The sequence below is a fragment of the Pseudophryne corroboree genome, chromosome 1, assembly GCF_028390025.1.
Source record: "Pseudophryne corroboree isolate aPseCor3 chromosome 1, aPseCor3.hap2, whole genome shotgun sequence".
Classification (NCBI taxonomy): Eukaryota; Metazoa; Chordata; class Amphibia; order Anura; family Myobatrachidae; genus Pseudophryne; species Pseudophryne corroboree.
In genome coordinates, this window is record NC_086444.1 from 591,468,064 (window position 1) to 591,488,465 (window position 20,402).

General features: G+C 47.8%; 1 protein-coding gene across 2 annotated transcripts in view; it reads left to right on the forward strand.

The window, feature by feature from the left end:
* Nucleotides 1-20,402, forward strand: part of LOC134900568 (ADAMTS-like protein 5) — a 186,505-nt gene that overhangs the window by 76,126 nt on the left and 89,977 nt on the right. Inside the window, exons 3-6 of one of the 2 annotated variants that reach the window (XM_063914249.1) lie at nt 5,889-6,025; nt 11,828-11,888; nt 15,315-15,426; nt 15,573-15,700. In XM_063914249.1, the coding sequence (XP_063770319.1) occupies nt 5,889-6,025; nt 11,828-11,888; nt 15,315-15,426; nt 15,573-15,700 (438 nt within the window). The remainder of the gene's footprint in view (nt 1-5,888; nt 6,026-11,827; nt 11,889-15,314; nt 15,427-15,572; nt 15,701-20,402) is intronic. The other variant, XM_063914250.1, reaches the window with a different exon arrangement.

Genomic DNA, 20,402 nt, shown 5'->3' on the forward strand with positions numbered 1-20,402 from the left:
TTAGGATGTGGGAGGAGAGGGTTAGGATTAGGCTGTGGGAGGGGAGGTTTGGGTTAGGCTGTGGGAAGGGAGGATTAGGATTAGGCTGTGGGAGGGGAGGTTAGGGTTAGGCTGTGGGAGGAGAGGGTTAGGATTAAGCTGTGGGAGGGGAGGTTTGGGTTAGGCTGTGGGAGGAGAGGGTTAGGATTAGGCTGTGGAGGGGAGGTTTGGGTTAGGATGTGGGAGGGGAGGGTTAGGATTAGGCTGTGGGAGGAGAGGGTTAGGATTAGGCGGTGGGAGGAGAGGTTTGGGTTAGGATGTGGGAGGGGAGGGTTAGGATTAGGCTGTGGGAGGGGAGGTTAGGATTAGGCTGTGGGAGGGGAGGGTTAGGATTAGGCTGTGGGAGGGGAGGGTTAGGATTAGGCTGTGGGAGGGGAGGTTAGGGTTAGGCTGTGGGAGGAGAGGGTTAGGATTAGGCTGTGGGAGGGGAGGTTTGGGTTAGGCTGTGGGAGGAGAGGGTTAGGATTAGGCTGTGGGAGGGGAGGTTTGGGTTAGGCTGTGGGAGGGGAGGATTAGGATTAGGCGGTGGGAGGGGAGGGTTAGGATTAGGCTGTGGGAGGGGAGGGTTTGGATTAAACTGTGGGAGGGGAGGTTAAGGTTAGGCTGTGGGAGGGGAAGGGTAGGATTAGGCTGCCGGAAAGATGGGTTAGGATTAGGATTACAATACTTATCAAAATCTGTCTGGATTTTGAATGTTGGGATGCGGCTGCTGCATTCTGACCATCTGTAGGCTGAGTGCCAGGATATCATACCCAACCCATCCTGTCTGCTAAATTCCTGCTTACTTCCATAACTTTGTGGAATTAATGATTAGTTTGACATTATGGCTAAGGTATACAGCAAATCACTTGTTATGATGAAGAGATTATGGATTCCCAACATAGGGGGTCATTCCGAGTTGTTCACTTGCTGGCTGCTTTTAGCAGCATTGCAAACACTAGACCGCCGCCCTCTGGGAGTGTATTTTGGCATAGCAGAATAGCGAACGAAAGATTAGCAGAATTGCTACTAAATATTTTCTTGCAGGTTCTGAGTAGCTCCAGACCTACTCCTAGATTGCGATCAGCTCAGTCCGTTTAGTTCCTGGTTTGACGTCACAAACACGCCCTGCGTTCGGCCAGCCACTCCCCCGATTCTGCAGACACTCCCGCGTTTTTCCCTGACACGCCTGCGTTTTTTAGCACGCTCCCGGAAAACGCTCAGTTACCACCCAGAAACGCCCCTTTCCTGTCAATCATTCACCGATCAGCAGTGCGACTGAAAAGCGCCGCACGAACACCAGCAAATCTACTAAGTTTTGTGTAAAATAACTTAGCGCATGTGCTCTGCGTACCATGCGCATGCGCATTTAGCAACAAATCGCAGCATAGCGAAAATCGTCAACGAGCGAACAACTCGGAATGACCCCCATAATACTGTAACAGTAGATACACGTTTCTCCAGCCACTTTGCTAATGTAATTGAGTGGCTTAAAAGTGAGTTCTCCAGATAACTGTGATCTCTGATTTCTGTGAAGTAACTGAGATACCCAGGAAGGTTATAGGGCGTAATTCCGAGTTGATCGCAGCATCAAATTTGTTAGCAGTTGGGTAAAACTATGTGCAGTGCAGGGGGGCAGATATAACATTTGCAGAGAGAGTTAGATTTGGGTGGGTTATTTTGTTTCTGTGCAGGGTAAATACTGGCTGCTTTATTTTTACACTGCAATTTAGATTTCAGTTTGAACACACCCCACCCAAATCTAACTCTCTCTGCACATGTTACATCTGCCCCACCTGCAGTGCAAATGGTTTTACCCAACTGCTAACAAATCTGATGCGATGCTGCGATCAACTCAGAATTACCCCCATAGTCATCTCAATCAACTGCAGAACCAAACTCTCACTCTTTGGGAATAGTCTGACTCTCACCAATACGAAAATGTCAGCCTCTGTCACTTCTTACCAGGCATCTTTCAAACACAGGGGTAAATTTACTAACATTCCGTAATTTTCCGTTTGAGGTCAAAGTTCAATCACGAATGACATCGAAAGTGTAAATATGCAACTTTTTGAATTTATTACGACTAATTTACTAAGCTGCCGTATTCTGCATTTTCGGTTTTTCCGATGTCGATGTCATTCGTTTTTTTAGGCAGTGTTTTACGTGAGTGACTTGTAAAACACTGCCGACTTTAATACAATGAATCTCGGCCGTATCTGAGAGATCCGTGCTGGGCTTCATTGTGCACCTTGTAAAAAAAAAAATGTTTAAACTTTAAAAAAAAATTGCGTGGGGTCCCCCCTCCTAAACCAAACCAGCCTCGGGCTCTAGTCACCCCTGGCCGGGGTACCCTGGAGGAGTGGGAACCCCTTCAATCAAGGGGTCCCCCCCCTCCAGCCACCCAAGGGCTAGGGGTGAAGCCCGAGGCTGTCCCCCCCATCCAATTGGCTGCGGATGGGGGGCTGATAGCCTTTGTTGAAAGTTATGAATATTGTTTTTAGTAGCAGTACTACAAATCCCAGCAAGCCTCCCCCGCAAGCTGGTACTTGGAGAACCACAAGTACCAGCATGCGGCGGAAAACCGGGCCCGCTGGTACCTGTAGTACTACTACTAAAAAAATACCCCAATAAAGACATTACACACACACCTTGAAAGTATAACTTTAATGCATACATACACACCACCATATACACATACTTACCTTATGTTCACACGAGGGTCGGGGGAGGCTTGCTGGGACTTGTAGTACTGCTACTAAAAACAATATTCATTACTTTCAACAAAGGCTATCAGCCCCCCATCCGCAGCCCATTGAAGGGGTCCCCACTCCCCCAGGGTACCCCGGCCAGGGGTGACTAGTTGGATATTTTTTGCCACGGCCGCAAGGCACTGTATAAAAGTGACCCCCGGCTGTGGCATTATCTGTCCAGCTAGTGGAGCCCGGTGCTGGTTTCAAAAATACGGGGGACCCCTACGCTTTTTGTCCCCCGTATTTTTGGAACCAGGACCAGGCGCAGAGCCCGGTGCTGGTTGCTTAAATATGGGGGAACCCCTGTCAATTTTTCCCCCATAGTTTTGCAACCAGGGCCGGCTCAAAGAGCCCGAGGCTGGTTTGGTTTAGGAGGGGGGACCCCACGCATTTTTTTTTTGAAAAATTATAACATTTCCCACCCCTTCCCACTGAAAAACACGGGATAAAAAAGCAGGTCTGTTTTTTTTTAGCACTTTTTCACGATTTGTATTTCATCACGGCAGTGTTTGGCTATTGTCGGCAGTGTTTGTGTTTTGCACTTTTTAGTAAATTCCCGATTTCTACCAAATTGCAGGCGTATTTGACCGATGGTGTATTGATTCGTGATTTTTTCCTAGGACTTCCAAAATATTACGAATGCCCTCATCACTGCCGTGATTTTTGCTTAGTAAATTACCGAGATGACACTTTGAAGAAAAAACGGCATCTCGGTCAAAATCGGGACCTTAGTAAATATACCCCACAGTGTTGCTATAATTTCCATTGTCTGCAAACCTTCCTTTTCTCATGAAGTGGAAGTTTATGGAGGGAGACTGATTGAAGCAGGGAAGGGAGGAGGACTGCATCTATGAACCATAATAGTCCTCAAGGAGCCTGCCAAATTAAGAGGAATGACACTCGGGTGTGGTGAAAGCAAGGTGCCCATTTAAAATTTTAGGTTAAATACGCTTTGAATCCCCTCTCACCAGTACTGCAGTACTTATGGTTACCAGGGCTTTCATCTGATCAAAGGCAGGTGGTTGCCCTATCTGCTTGCTTAATATTTTTGCAGGGCATCCTCACTGCTAGAGGTCGGTCATGTTCTGCCAGAAGTCGTGATCAGTCCAGAGAGCATGCTCCCTTGAAAAGACTGCTAATTTTGACTTGGGGCAGGATTCGAGAGGTCCAGCTTCTACTGTAATGAGGTCCCTGTATGCCAGATGGGTACACCTTTCATTTACATCAAGGTTGCTTAGACGACTGAAATTCAACCACCACAGGGGGCCTGCTGAAGTATGACATCAAAGGAGAGATGAGACGACAGCCCAAAATAAGCAAGTAGTCCCACACATGGCAGCATGTTCAAGCATTCAATGACTGCCAGCTCTTGTTGTGACTTGTAGTTCTACCGTAATGTTTCATTTATTTTTCACTCTCAACTATTACCCTGGCACTTGGAAGGGCTTCATGTTTTTTTGCAGTCTTGTTTTCTCTGGGATTATGGGTACTCAGAACTCCCGGCCCCCTTCCCCCCATGTGCTCCACTGTCAGTCAATTAGCTATATGCAGAGACAAAGATGCAAATAAAGTGAAAATACTAATAAGTCATAACAAGCAATTGGCTGTTATTCTCAGTTTTCGTGTTTTAGATCTTAAACATATATGCTATATATTCTGGGGAGCTCCTTAGGCACAACAAGATGCCCAGAATCAATAGTCAGACAGTTTGGGACATGTCACAGTGCCCCCTGTCTGGTTTGAGACCACGAGTTGCTTAGCTAGTGTTTCGCTAGATCAGTTACTGTTTTTGCTAGATCTTCAACGTCAGTGCAGCATGGCCTAACTCTTCACTCCCATCACAATTCACTCAAGTCCTCTTCTAAAACCTATCTCCTGTTTAGGACGTTTACATGTAAAAACCATCCTGTTAATTTATGAATAGAGCATTGCCACAAGGGGCTCATTTGCGCTCGCCCTGCTGTCGGTAAGCCGGCAGTCGGGATCCCGGCGCCGGTATGCTGGCCGCTGGGGACCCGGCCGCCGGCACCTCATACCACACCCGTGGTGGGGTGGTATTCAGTATACCGGTTGTTGGGATCAGTGGCGGTTCTTGCCACGGGCAAGCGGTACTTTTGCCCGGGGCGCCGCCTTCCGGAGGGTGCCGGCGCCATCCGGAGGGCGCCGCACCAGGGCAAGATCCGCCACTGTGCCCCCCACAGTGCCCTGCTGTGCCCCCACCGCTTTGAAGGGAACCAGACGCGTAGCGTCTAGTTTCCCTTCATTGAGAGGACTTTAGTTTTGTGGTGCGCGATGACGTCATCGCGCACCGCACAGCAAAGGTCCTCTCCATGAAGGGAAACTAGACGCTACGGTCTAGTTTCCCTTCATGTAGAGGACCTTTGCTGTGCGATGCGCGATGACGTCATCGCGCACCGCACAGCATAGTGGCACAGACACTAGGGGTCATAATTGACCTCTAGTGTCTATGCTGTTCTATGGGAGAGACGTAATAACGTCTCTCTCATAGATCGAAGAGAGGAGAAGAGCGGCGCCGCCGGCGGATGGGGGTCTGAAGCGGTCTGGATCAGGAACGGGGATGGTAAGTATACTTTTTTTTCTTTTTTTTCTTCTTTCAGCGTCGTGACCACGCCCCCATTCGAAGCCATGCCCCCATATTTTGCCCGGGGCGCCACAAGACTAAGAACCGGCCCTGGTTGGGATCCCGGCGCACAGTATACCAGCGCGGGAATCCCGACCACCGGCATACCAACACCTTTTCTCCCTCTTGGGGTCCCCCCCTGGTGGGAGCATAGATAGCGTGCGCAGCGCGCCACTGTGCCCGCAGCGTGGCGAGTGCAGCGAGCCCGCAAGGGGCTCATTTGTGCTCGCCCCGCTGTCAGTAAGCCGGCAGTCGGGATCCAGGTGCCGGCATGCTGGTTGCCGGGGACCCGGCCGCTGGCACCTCATACCACACCCGTGTGGTGCTCAGTGAAGTGAAAACTATCTGTTCATTGAGGTCAGTCGTAAGTAACATAATATGAGACAATACTTCTCTAGATAGACGCACCCTGATGTCACTTCTGTCAGACACACGCCACCTCTCAAAAAGGGTTTTTGATTATTTCCTAAAAATAGGTGACAGAAAACAGGAAGCTGCAAAGTGAAAGGAATCCTCACTTATCCTCTGGAGTTTGGACAGAGTGGGGGTCTTGGACCACATGCTCCAGTACATGCCGGGAAGGAGTGACACTTAGAATTCGCAGCTGTATAAGGTGAGCAAGCCTAAGAGGTCTTACTATAACCACAGTTTTGAATACACCTTTATTTATTAACACTGACATTAATAATGGGCCTTCACATGTGGACTGAGTGTGCTGCTTACCTGGAAGCAGCCTCAATGCACAAATATTGTAATGCAGCAGGAGGAGTCTGGTATAACATAGAATAAAGGGAAAATGTAAGGGCACACTCTAAATACTAAAGACTGCTAATAATTATAATAAACTCTGCAGTATAAAATAGAATAAATTTGAGGTGTTGCCCGAAGTTGGTGGGCCCATATTTTTGACCACATTTCTTGCCCGAAATTATGTTAAGCACCTCAAATTGACTCTATGTTATATTGCAGAGTTTATTAGAATTATTCTGCAGTCCAAAGCCAGCATGGGATCACTTGCGACACCATCGGCCGGCTGAATGACCCATAAGGTCCCGCCAGCTTAGTCGGTGGAATAGTCTGCCTGGCACTGGCTGTAGGGATGGACATCGGAAGATGAAGCTTAGGAACCATCAATGTTCCCGATTTGATGGAAGTACTCCTTCCATTGAATTGTTTGTATTTGATGAATAACAGACATCAGATGTAGCTTTCCGATGCCCATCTAATAAATGACAGCTTCTATGCAGCTGTGGATGCCCTGTTGTGGTGTCTGTAGCTAATGTGCTGCTCACCCATTTGGTGCTGGGGACAGTATTTGCGCTGTTAAACTAAGTGGCCATGCACTGCCTTCTCTATAACAACACACAGTACATAGCTATTTGTGCAGCTGGCACGAGGAGCTGGTGATACATAGAATTTAAAAGCACAACTTTAATTGTTAAAGTAAAAGCACCTACGCTGTGAATTTACAGCTGTAATTTGTGCAATGTTTCCCTTTCTGGCCACAAAGACCTGTAACTTACTGTGCTATAGACATTAGGTAGGTATATTATTGTGAGAGGTGCGGCTGCGGTGTGGTGGTGCCTGCTGCCGTGCAGGTGTAAATTCGGTACTCACCAGGCGCCGCTCTCTCTCACCTTCAGGTACCGGAACCTTCAACGGACCTGGCAATCTTCAATCGGATCCGGACACGGCGATTCCCTCTCGGAGCTGACCGACGACCGAGCTGAGGAGAGAATAGTTTACCTTTAAGGGGGTATCGACCCTTCTTCCACTGGAACAGGGGATACCCCAGGGTTGACCGCGACCTTCACCGGTTGGGTGAAAGGTCATCACTGGCACAAAGCCTCAGCCACCCAGCTTTCACACACTCACGCTCTCGCACGTAGTGTGATGAAAAGGACTCTCACGTCCGTGAGCAATCCCGACTCCGGCGCTCGGGGACAGACAAGGGACAAGCGTACACGGATGCTACTCACCGTCACAAGTCTTGCACTCCGATCTTCTCCACTTACAGGTCCCTGTAAGGAGGCAAAGAGAAACAGCCGTGCAGGGCCAAGAACTACCCTAGTGTGCGTCCGCTACACTAGCTACATAGAGAGAGCCCTCAAACTAGCTCGTGTGAGTGGTGCAACACAACTATGCACAACTTAAACAAACAGACACTTTGCCCTGCACGGTAACAACATACATCACAATATCGGAATACAAGATCACACGGTGCTGTCCCTTCAAATCCCTCCCGCTGTAAAGGGGGTGGGCGCCGCACGGCCTACCCACCTCCTGTACCTTCCCTTATGTGGGCCCCAGGCCTGCCTACCTATACCTCAGGGTGGCCTGGGCCTAGCGCCCAGTGCCACCTGTACTCACCTCGGGGGTCTTATTCACTGGGCCTAGTGCCCCCTAGCTGCACACAGGCCGGAGGCCTGATTTCACCCACGGGCCTAGCGCCCGCCTAACCTGTCACACGCGGGGTGACCTGGGCCTAGTACCCAGCGTCACCTTTAGATATCCCTAGCTGGCCAAAATACCCTAGGGCCTAATGCCCTCTAATGCCCCACAGGCCTATTGCCTGATATGCCTCCGGGCCTAGTGCCCGCCTAACTGGTGCCACAGGGAGAGGGTGGCTTGGGCCTAATGCCCAAACCACCTAATCAAATAATGGCCCCCATTCTCTTATCTGCGCCCAGGCCTAGTGCCCGAATTGTGCCCTCGGGCCTAATGCCCGTCCCTGGTGGTCGAGGGAGGAAAAGGGGAGGGGGAAGGATAGCCTCACTGAGGCCTCACCTAATACGAGGGTCTCCGGCACCTTCTTCTGCCGCTGACCTGTCCTGGCCAGCGGCGCCTCCGCCTCTTCTCCGCGTCCAGCCGCCGCTGGACATCTTCTTCAAGGGGCCTGGCGTCTTCTGGCCTCTTCCGCGGCCTCAGGACCTCTTCACCGCTCTTCGGCGCGGCGTCTTCTCCGGCGTCCTGCTTCTTCGCGCTCCTGCGCGCCGGTCCCTTCGGCTCCCGCCCGGCGTCTGACGTCAGACGCCAGGGGCGGGGCCTATGACGCGGCGAGCGCCGATTGGCTCGCCGCGTCCCTCTCTGATTGGCTGCCGCTCCGGGAGCCGCAATTGGCTCCCGGAGGGCGCCAACATTCAAAGCCCTCCGCAGCCTCCGGTCCGGTGCAGGGAAAAGGGTAATCCCTGCACCGGACACCCGCCGCCGCCACGCACCCAGCGCTGGGGACAGACAAGCTGCCCCAGCGCTGTCCCCAGGGCACATCTCTACATTATCATAGCTGACAGTGTGGCCTGTGCTGTAGGTATCCTTAGACATGCTACTTGTCTGAATTGAATAAAAAGTATACAGTTGCTGGTGTTCAAGGCTCTTATAGAGACATTGTCAACCTGCATACTTACTAAGTGTTATATTATAATGTTGCCAAAATGTAGACGTGCCGTGCTTTATTTGCACAAATGTGCCCAATTGACCACTGTGCACCACCACCATAATTCATTATACCTTTCTATCCTCCCCCCCACCCCCCCCAAAAAAAAAAAACACAAAAACCCCCCACTGCTGATTAATGCCTGATTTATGTCTTGATGAAGTCATGACAAAAAGTATTGTCATTTTGGTGTCACATTTGTTGTTTTGAATATATTTATTGCATTATTTTATTCCAATATAAATAGCTTTTGATGACAGAAAAGGAGTCCCACTGAAATTATAGGCCTTTATTCAAGCACCTCCAAGTCTGTGTATATATAACGTTATCTTGCTGGGGTTTAATGACTTTTTGACAACTATTTGACAAAAGCGCAAATACCTCCTGTGCACAGAAGGTCTGCACCACGTAGTTTATGCAGAATGAGAGAGAAGACACTTTCATGCATGTAGCCAAGGTTGGACTGGCACACAGAGGTACAGGGGAAAGCCCCGAAGGAACCCACTACTTGAGGATCCACCCCCTCACCTGGGGATCAGGTTCCAGACTGTGCATTTGAATTATACATATGTTACATTATACTGCACAGGGCTATAGTATACTTTCTACAGTGCGTTGCTGTTATTAATCTGGTACATTATCATGCATACACTAGCAGTATTTACTATATTTATCAAGGGGCCCAGACCATGCACTAATGGTTAGCCAAGCCTCTTTAGTTTCTGGCCACACCCCCTTTGGTGGCTGGCCACCCCCTTACGCATGGGCCCCTACCACTGTATTTCCCCGGTGAGGCACTTCATGCCCCAGTCCAACACTTCATTTTGCCTGTATGCAACAACAAATCCCCTGACCTGTCTAGCATTTCCTATCAGAAGGAGCAAAATCCCCTCGCTCGCCATCATCCTGACATAAGGGGCCAGATGTAATAGTGTCAGAGTTTGCCCGACGTGAGGGTGTCAGCCCAACTCTGACTTTTTTAAATGGGGCAATCATTTACAAGGCATGGTTATTGCCCCGTTAAAAAAAAAGTCAAAGTTCGGCCGGCATCCCGCACGTCGAGTGAACTCAGACCCCATTACATCTGGCCCATTATATGTACTTTATTTTAAACTTTGGTCATAGAAAACTCTGCTATATTTCAAAGCTTACAGGGGCCAATATAGATTATAGAGGTGAACACAAGTCAGTTCTGCAGACAGAAACTTGCATATTTCCCAAGTGTAAACAACTACAGTAATTCTAAGCCACACGCAACTGCAGGCAATGCTAAGCCACACGCAACTGCAGGCAATGCTGAGACACACGCAACTACAGGCAATGCTGAGCCACATGCAACAACAGTCAATGCTGAGCCACACGCAACAACAATCAATGCTGAGCCACATGCAACAACAGTCAATGCTGAGCCACATGCCACTGCAGGCAATGCTGAGACACATGCAACTACAGGCAATGCTGAGCAACACGCAACTACAGGCAATGCTGAGCCACACGCAACACCAGTCAATGCTGAGCCACACACAGCTGCAGGCAATGCTGAGCCACACGCTACTACAGGCAATGCTGGGCCACACGCAACAACAGTCAATGCTGAGCCACACACAACAACAGTCAATGCTGAGCCACACGCAACAACAGTCAATGCTGAGCCACACACAGCTGCAGGCAATGCTGAGCCACACGCAACTACAGGCAATGCTGAGCCACACACAACTATAGGCAATGCTGGGCCACACGCAACAACAGTCAATGCTGAGCCACACGCAACAACAGTCAATGCTGAGCCACACACAGCTATGGGCAATGCTGAGCCACACACAGCTACAGGCAATGCTGAGCCACACACAGCTACAGGCAATGCTGAGCCACACACAGCTACAGGCAATGCTGAGCCACACACAGCTACAGGCAATGCTGAGCCACACACAGCTACAGGCAATGCTGAGCCACACACAGCTACAAGCAATGCTGAGCCACACACAACTACAGGCAATGCTGGGCGACACGCAACAACAGTCAATGCTGAGCCACGCCCACACACAGCTACGGGCAATGCTGAGCCACACACAGCTACAGGCAATGCTGAGCCACACACAGCTACAGGCAATGCTGAGCCACACACAGCTACAGGCAATGCTGAGCCACACACAGCTACAGGCAATGCTGAGCCACACACAGCTACAGGCAATGCTGAGCCACACACAGCTACAGGCAATGCTCAGCCACACACAGCTACAGGCAATGCTGAGCTACTCTCAACTCGGTCACACTCTACTTTCAGCTTTAATGGGGTAATTGTATAGGTGCATCCAGAGAATTGCAAACTATGTAGAGTTGTTTGCATATGCGGCTTTACGTCTTAATCAGATGGATCTCTTACGCCAAGGATCGGGCTGGTGCAGGTGTGCACTGATACTGATGACAGCTATGATACTAAGGGGGACATTTACTAAGCAGTGATCAGAGCGGAGAAGTGAGCCAGTGGAGAAGTGGCCCCCTCAACCAATCAGCAGCTCTGTATCATTTTATAGTATGCAAATGATAGATGTTACTTCAGTGCTGATTGGTTGCCATGGGCAATTTCTCCACTGGCTCACTTCTCTGCTCTTATAACTGCTTAGTAAATGTGTGCAGGCAGGGGGAGTGCGTTCACAATAGATGTGTACATACTCTGCATACAGGCTAATAGCTACATTTCTCTTTGTGCATGCAATACCGTTTTAGTGGCTTACAACTTGTGTTAAACTCTGCATCCGCCCCAAAACACGTTTTTCATCAGTTTCTATTTAAATATGTTTTTAAACTAAATATAAGTTTGTGTTTAAGTTGTTAATAATTGTTAGTGTTTTGAATATTGGTGTTATGTTAATTATAATATGCTTAAGGGCTCATTGTTGTTATTTAGCAACCTATTTTCTTTTTGCATAATGTTCAAATGACAGTGTATCATAGAGCTGATCTGGCTTCTACCTTTCACAGGGAGACTGGGAACGCAATATGTGCAGGAGAACAGCGACAGTACAAATCATGTCAGTCCATGGTACGCCATAATAGCCTATGTGTCACGTATGTCATATCAGATATCAACCTAAGAGTAAAGTACTGGTAATGTCAGTGTTACATTAAATGATCAAGAGACAGAGGCCAAAATATCTTACAGCAACACGCTGACCATCCAGATAGGACACTGATGTCCATTGGAACACGTGCCAGGATTGCAGGGATAGCACCTGCTACTAGGCTTGACAGCAGATGGGGCCTAATGTGTCCAATTAGCAGCTGGGTACCATAAAGCTACCAACCATACTGCTCCAGACAGTGATAACCAGAGCCATCCTCATAGCTAGCAGGGAACTTAGCGAGTTTCCTGCTATGTGACCGATGACACCACAAGACATCTGAAGTCACAGAATGCTGTGCTAGTTGGAATTATGTGTGTATAGGCTTGAGGATGTAGCAGACCTTCTGTACACACCAGTGGATGCTTACAACTACAAAGAGAGTCATTTACTGACTTCACACAAAGTGCCGTAACTAGACATTTTAGTACTGTGTGCAAAAAACATCAGCGCCCCTCTTCCCTATACAAAACAGCCCAGTGCCAAAAATATATGGGCGTGGCTTCACAGGGAAGGTGTGTGGCCACAAAATAATACCAATTCATTACACGCTGTACAGAAGTCTCCATTATTCAAATTACGCCTCACAGTAGCGCTACTTACACACATTACAGCAGGTACTTTTACACATTACGCCAGGTAGCGCTCCTGTCACACATTACGCCAGGTAGAGTCCCCTTTTACATAGTACGGAAGGCAGAGCTCCGTTTTACACATTGCAGCATGTAGAGTCCCCCTTTTTTACACATTAGACAGGCAGGGTCACCTTTTTTTACACATTAGACAGGCAGAGTTTCCCTTTTTACACATTACACCAGGCAGAGACCCCCCCTTTTTTTACACATTAGACACCAGAGTCCCCTTTTTACACATTACAGCTGCAGAGCCCCCCTTTTTACACATTAGGCAGGCAGAGTCCCCCTTTTTTAAAGCAGAGTGTGGATTTTAAAAATCTATTTGTATATAAACACACACACACACACACACACACACACACACACACACACACACACACACACACATATATACACATAATATGTAAATATATATACTCGTAATAGGAAAAGGTAATTTGGGGATGGGAGGTGTCCGGGGTAAAATCACAGCTAGAAAAAAATATTTATTAGGAACAGAGGGTCTTCCTGGAACCATTACCCCCACCAGAGGCGGATTGGCCATAGGGTTTACAGGGAAGATTCCCGGTGGGCCGATTTTGTTTGAGGACATGTGGTCCTTTTTATGGACATAATGAATAAGATGCAAAATAATTTGCATATATGAAAATGACTACGCCACTTAGTCTGTGATTGCAGATGATCTAGTGTATGCTCTGTCTGCCTGCTTGGCTGACATATAAGATTGAATGAATAGTGATTGGGATACGGTTGGTGTAATAAGCAAGAAAATACATCTTTCTAAAGAATTATATAGTTTCCTAAATTCTGAAGGTGTATCATATAATGTGCTCATAAAATGTAATTTGATTTCTTTTTAATTTCCCCCTTGATGCTGGACATGCCCACTATCTGGAAAGTCTTGGGGGGAGGGTGCTGCTGCCACGGCCCTTGACTAGACCTTACACCTCTGGTGCTGCCCATGTGGGGCCACTAGTACAAATTTTTCCAGGGCCGCTTTTTGTTCCCAATCCGCCCCTGACCCCCACCACCGTGCTTCACAGGCCAAGAGCACCACAAGGCGCAATCCTGTGTTATGGGGGAAGGGGTAATGAGGATTTTTACTGCAGGTACTGCAGAAGAACGCCGGGTACAACAGTAGGAAACCAGGGGAAAGTGGCTACGCACTGGGGCTCCTCTCTAGATGTGTTCCAGCCACTGCCCGCTGTATGGGGAGGCTGCCGGCGTCACCATGGGCTCTCGCATATTCCTCTGCTGCCTTGTCCTTCCCTAATAAAATCCTCATTACCCCTCCCCCCATCACACAGGATTGCCCCTTGTGGTGCTCCTGGCCTGTGACACACGGCGGTGGGGGTAATGGTCCCCAGAAGACCCCCTTTTCCTAATAAATATTTTTTTCTAGCTTGGTATTACCCCGGACACTTCTCATCCCCAAGTTACCTTTTCCTGTTACGAATATATATATTTACATATTATGTGTTTGTATATGTGTGTTTTTATATACACATGCATTTTTCAAATCCACACTCTGCATTAAAACAAGACACAAGACAGGGTGATGCCATCCATGTCTTGTGCAGTGACCATAAGGACCGAACCAAGTGGCGCATACAGGGAGGAGGGAGGAGGGGAGGAGGGAGGAGGGGGGGAGGGGGGAGGAGGGAGGAGGGGGGGAGGGGGGAGGAGGGGGGGAGGGGGGGGGCAGTTGGTGTGCTCACTTAACTCACCAGTTTCCGGAGCTGTCCTGCTGCCTCTTCCTTGTTTCCTGTCTCCTGGTTGTCTCCGCATCGCAGGAGTGTACTCTCCATCGTCAGCGCTGCCTGCTCTCCTCTCAACTGTAGACAGTGCTGTCCTCTGCCCGCTGCCTCTCCCTCCGCCTCCAGTGTCCCGGTTGACGCTAACCCCGCAGCGCGGGATTCTCCATCGCCAGCGCTGCCTGTTCTCCTCTCCACAGCAGACCACGCTGTCCTGTGCCCGCTGCTGCTCCCTCCAGTATACCGGCTGACCCAGAAACGCAGCGGGGGATTCTCCATCGCTAGCTCTGCTTGTGAGTAGTCACACAACCAGGACGGCCAAACGGGGACTCGGTGCAAGATACGCTCCCTCCGTAAGTGCGCTGTGTGCAAGGCACACTCTGCACACACCTAGTTACGGCCCTGGTTCCACAGTGTGCAGCCATAGCCACTATTATGCACACTCTAGTCATGGAGCGAAGCTGGAGCAGAGTGAAGTATTATACAACTTACCAGCCAGTGAGTGTATGCAGCTTTGAGGTAATCGCAAGTCTTACTGGAGCTAAGTGGAAGACTACTGTCAACCACTGTGGCTCTCTACCACGTGACAAGATGGTGCCATGCATGTGCAGTACCTAGGTCCGTGGCCATCTTGGTACAGGAAAGAAGCCTCTCTGGAGGAAAACCATGGAGTCTGCACAGTAGAGCACTACACTTTCAACACAAGCTCAAATATTAACTACTGTTCAGAAAGGAAGGTTATTTTGTATAGTAGTCTGGTATGGACATTAATGGGAGCCAGGCCCTCTGTTGGGGCTCCTTCATATTATCCTATGGAACCATCCAATTTCTAGTTACACCCCTGCTGGTATTTCTAAAGTCATCAAAATTATAGGTATACTGTATGCCCAGTGCTCCTACTGTACAGTAAATCTGTGGGCTTTCTTTATTCATTTTAATGTATGATATGATTTTATAGTTGTGTCCAGATGATGCAGTGCCCTTTAGGAACCTACAGTGTGCTCTCTACAACAATAGTCCCATCCCGGGCTGGTCTCAGCAGAGATACGATTGGGTATCATTTTATGAAGGTAATCATAGAAAATATAAGTATATTACGTTATAGATCAGGCCCACTATTTACCTGTTGTGTAATGTAGACAATTTGTCTATACCTAATACTGATAATGATTTTATGAAGCTGGATGCCCTGTCTTAATCATATCTGTATTTTCAGCCCCCATTGCCTGTGATTTAAACTGCTTGGCAGTTGGACACAACTTTTATTACAGCTTTGGGCGAGTATTGGATGGAACCAGTTGTGGACCAGACCCTGGTGGAATCTGCATCAATGGTCAATGCCTGGTGATTATCTCCAAATTATTACGTAGAACAATGCAGAAGAAAATCAGCTACTACTTTACAAGTCATATGCAGACGTAATCAGATGTTTCTTTGCATTTTGTAAACTACAGGTGGGACAATTAAAAACAATTACAATTCAATTGGTTGCTATGGGTTACTGCACTGTTATCGCAATTACCTGTGCAGCAGTTTTTGAAAATGTTCATCAATGTGTGTTGCTCTTTTTTTGGAATAATGGGCCTAACTCAGAGTTGATCGCAGCAGCAAATTTGTTAGCAGTTGGGCAAAACCATGGCCCTCATTCCGAGTTGATCGCTCGCTAGCTACTTTTTGCAGCCGTGCAAACGTATAGTCCCCGCTCATGAGGGAGTGTATTTTCGCTTTGCAAGTGTGCGATCGCATGTGCAGCTGAGCGGTACGAATTTTTTTTTTGCAGTTTCTGAGTAGGTCTGAACTTACTCAGCCCTTGTGATCACTTCAGCCTGTCCGGTCCCGGAATTGACGTCAGACACCCGCCCTGCAAATGCCTGGACACGCCTGCGTTTTCCCTACCACTCCCTGAACACGGTCAGTTGACACCCATAAACGCCTTCTTCCTGTTAATCTCGGTTGTGCGAATGGATTAGTCGCTAGAAGCAATGCACAGCAACGATGCTGATTGTACCCGTACGATGCGCGTGCGCATTGCGGTGCATACGCATGCGCAGTAGTAACCGGATTGCTGCGCTGCGAAAAACGGCATTGAACGATCAACTCGGAATGAGGGCCTATGTGCACTGCAGGGGGGGCAGATATAACATGTGCAGAGAGAGTTAGATTTGGGTGGGGTGTGTTCAAACTGAAATCTAAATTGCAGTGTAAAAATAAAGCAGCCAGTATTTACCCTGCACAGAAACAACATAACCCACCCAAATCTAACTCTCTCTGCACATGTTATATCTGCCTCCCCTGCAGTGCACATGGTTTTGCCCAACTCCTAACAAATTTGCTGCTACGATCAAGTCTGAATTACCCCCAATATTAGGCTGGGATGACCATCACTACTGGTCATGTGCAGCTCTCATTTGGCAATGCTAAATATGGCTCTGCTACAACTAATCCCTAGTTTTACCTCTCTGTCAGCAAGACTGATTAGTTACGTAGCCAGATGCCTCATTTCAACGAGTGCCACTTGCTCACCCCAAGCTCTAGTAACAGCCCCTGTGCTTATGGACATGTGCATGGCTTAGTTAGAATGGCTGTGCTTGTGACTGAAGCACATTTCTGTGGGTGTGGTATGGCTGACCGATGGTCTCCTGACTGCCGGTCAGCATACCGACCCTGGGATTCCTGCAGCATACTGACGCCGGGATCCCCGCAGGGAGGGACGAGTGTAGCAAGCCCCTTGCAGACTCGGTGGCGACTCCCACTCTGTGGGTGTCCTGGACACCCACGAGTGGAAACAGTCCCTGTTGGTCGGCATGCTGACCACCGGGATAGTGAGGGAGCAGGATTTTGGGGGAGGTCATGTGACCGTCTGTCTGCTGACCGCCGGTCACATGAATACCACCCCATTTGTGCAATGCCTAGTCTTACAAACCTGTCAGACATGGTGGCATTTGGACCTTGGCCTCTATATTAAATGAAGCTCCTATTGTTCCATCCATCCAGGAACATTTTGTAGCATAATTGCATTATTATGTGCATGATTATGTAACACAATAGAAAAAGAATAGATCAATATTGTACAATTGTGATCCCTGAAATAATATGTACCCCAATATTCACTTTCTCTCATCTGTTATTTAAAACATTATTGAGAGTTAAAGGAGCAATATATCTTATAAAAAAAAGGTAAGAATAATGAAAGGGATTTTCTAATGTAATAATGATTAGGACTGTGAATTTACTTCTTTTTACTTTTGAAGGCATTCACATTTGAGAATGGGAGCATACCTCTGTATATGTGCATAGTGGAAAAATGGGGCCATTCCAGTTACATACTGAACGATGTACTGGCCATCTGCTTTTTATTGTGCTGTAGAAAATCTTCCATTTTATTTACCTTGGGCCTGGCTCAGTAATAGAGCAGCATTCATGGTTTATAAATACAAACATACCAATTTCTGATATTGCCTATGCAAAACTATTTCTTATCCATGCGTTTTGCTGAAAAACAATATTAAAAAGATGCTACCAAATTTTATGAATTTTTACAATTTACATTCGATTGTGGGAATTCAAATGTTTGAAAAGTCAGTTGGGAGTCAGTTCTTTCCCTGTCTTTTAGATAGGAAAAAACAGACAGACTTTTCAAACATTTGAATTCCCCCCTATATGTTTTGAAAATAGCTGTACCACTCAACATTTCGTGGTACAAATTTTGGGAAAAATCACAGAGCGTTGTTGCTCCTCTAAAGGGAGCGTGACCACAAACAGGGGTGCTGACAGGTAATAGGAGTGAGTATAGCCCCCCTCCCTATGAAATATTACAAATATTAGTTAATGTGCATCCGCGAAGGGGGTGCATGCGCAGGACGGGGGTGAGGCGCCGGCAGGGTGGGGGCAGGCGGGTTGCGAGGCTGGGTGCCCCTGCAGCTGCTGTGTGCTGCGCTCGGGAGGGAGGCTGCTCTTTCTCCCCACGCCAAGTTGCCGCTGCCTACAACGGGGAAGTGGTGGGGCGCGAGACCCTCCAACAGGCCGCCGGGCCCAGGTAATGAGTAGCCGCCGCCCACTACCGCCCCGCTACATAAACTGTGCACTCCAGTGATAGATGCACAGGGAACCTACAACATAATGAGTGTGACACACCTCTTGATAATTGCATACCTCCCAACATGGGGGGTAATTCCAAGTTGATCGCAGCAGGAAATTTTTTAGCAGTTGGGCAAAACCATGTGCACTGCAGGGGGGGGGCAGATATAACATGTGCAGAGAGAGATAGATTTGGGTGTGGTGAGTTCAATCTGCAATCTAAATTGCAGTGTAAAAATAAAGCAGCCAGTATTTACCCTGCACAGAAACAAAATAACCCACCCAAATCTAACTCTCTCTGCAAATGTTATATCTGCCCCCCTGCAGTGCACATGGTTTTGTCCAACTGCTAAAAAATTTCCTGCTGCGATCAACTTGGAATTACCCCCATGATCCTCTCCAGGAGGTAAATTTACTAAGGTGGGAGATTTTTAGAACTGGTGATGTTGCCCATGGCAACCAATCAGATTCTACTTACCATTTATCTAGCTGCTTCTAGCAAATAATAGATATAATCTGATTGGTTGCTATGGGCAACATCATCAGTTCTAAAAATCTCCCACCTTAGTAAATTTACCCCCAGGAGGGACACAATGCTCTGCTTCTGGACTTTTGATTGCCATCACCTGTGCTGAAATACCATTCTTTATTCATTTTCCTGTTCAAAACAGGTGATGGCATTCACAAATTAAGAGAAAAGTCCAGAAGCAGAGCTTTGTGTCCCTCCTGGAGAGGGTCATGTTGGGAGGTATGATAATTGGGTTAAAAAATTGATTGTTGGGATGATGGCACATGGGAACTTTCCATTATAAGCAAAGGAGTTATGACATGGCCATAATAATCTCTTAATCCAGAAATCCAGCAGGTTTGTACACAACATGACAAAAAACATATAATAGTACGCTTGTCGCTTACAGGGCAATTTGTGTTCCGCTGTGAATTTACACAATATAATTACACAAACACACAAACGCACCGGGCCAACTTTAATTGTGGACCCGCCTATGTCCGTGTGTGTATATAAATTCAGGCGCAGCTAAATATTCATATGTAATATCCAATGAATTTAGCTATTCACCACCACTTAAAATCTAAATGCAGCTCCCACTCAGTATCCTGAAGTGTATACCAATTTCGAACCAAAAAAAGAAATCACTTATGTGAGAGAGCGCAAAAAGATTTTAAACATTTTTATTTTATTTTTTAAAAACTTTAAAAACTATCATAGCATCATCATATGCATAAATTGCTAAAAGCCTTTGAAACATATAATTATTGAATCTACACAATAAAGCTACCATGGATCAAGATCGCATATCAGTCCATAGTATGTTATTTAACACCAGCTGCCACTGATTTTCAGAATTATCCTCACCATTCCTTTTAACCACTTAGTGGCTAGAATACAGTCCAATGTCCCGCACCAGCTGATTCTAGGTTGTAGCAGAAGGTTCCAATACTCAATTCAAACTGAAATACTTTTATATTTGTAGATAGACAGACTTGGATTTGTATGTGGGGTTGTGTCTCTTATCCCTTGACACTTAGATGATATTGTTTCTAACAAAACAAGGACGATTACCAGAATTAGAGGGTATGTCTCACCTCACCGTACCCAGGTGTTGGGGTTACCGCTCTGCAGATGGCCGTGACCGGTCACCGAGGAAATTCCCCCGTTGCTGTTAACCGCATGCAGTTTGGTGTACCCCTCCGTATAGTACCCAGCTGTGGCGGTATATCGCGGAGGTGCTCCCTGTAGAAGCCGCCCGGCCTTCCCTTGCCGGAACCTGTGGATCTTACTGCGGGTTGTACTTATGTCATACGGCACTCCGCTCACGGCAGCACGCCGCTGGTTTTACCCTTTTTGCTGGAGCCGTCTGACCTCTCTTCACCCAAGCAGTTAGGGCTTTGTAGTTTAGAGCTGATCCTCCAAGCACACGGCCGGGATGTCTGTCACGTAGTTCAATTG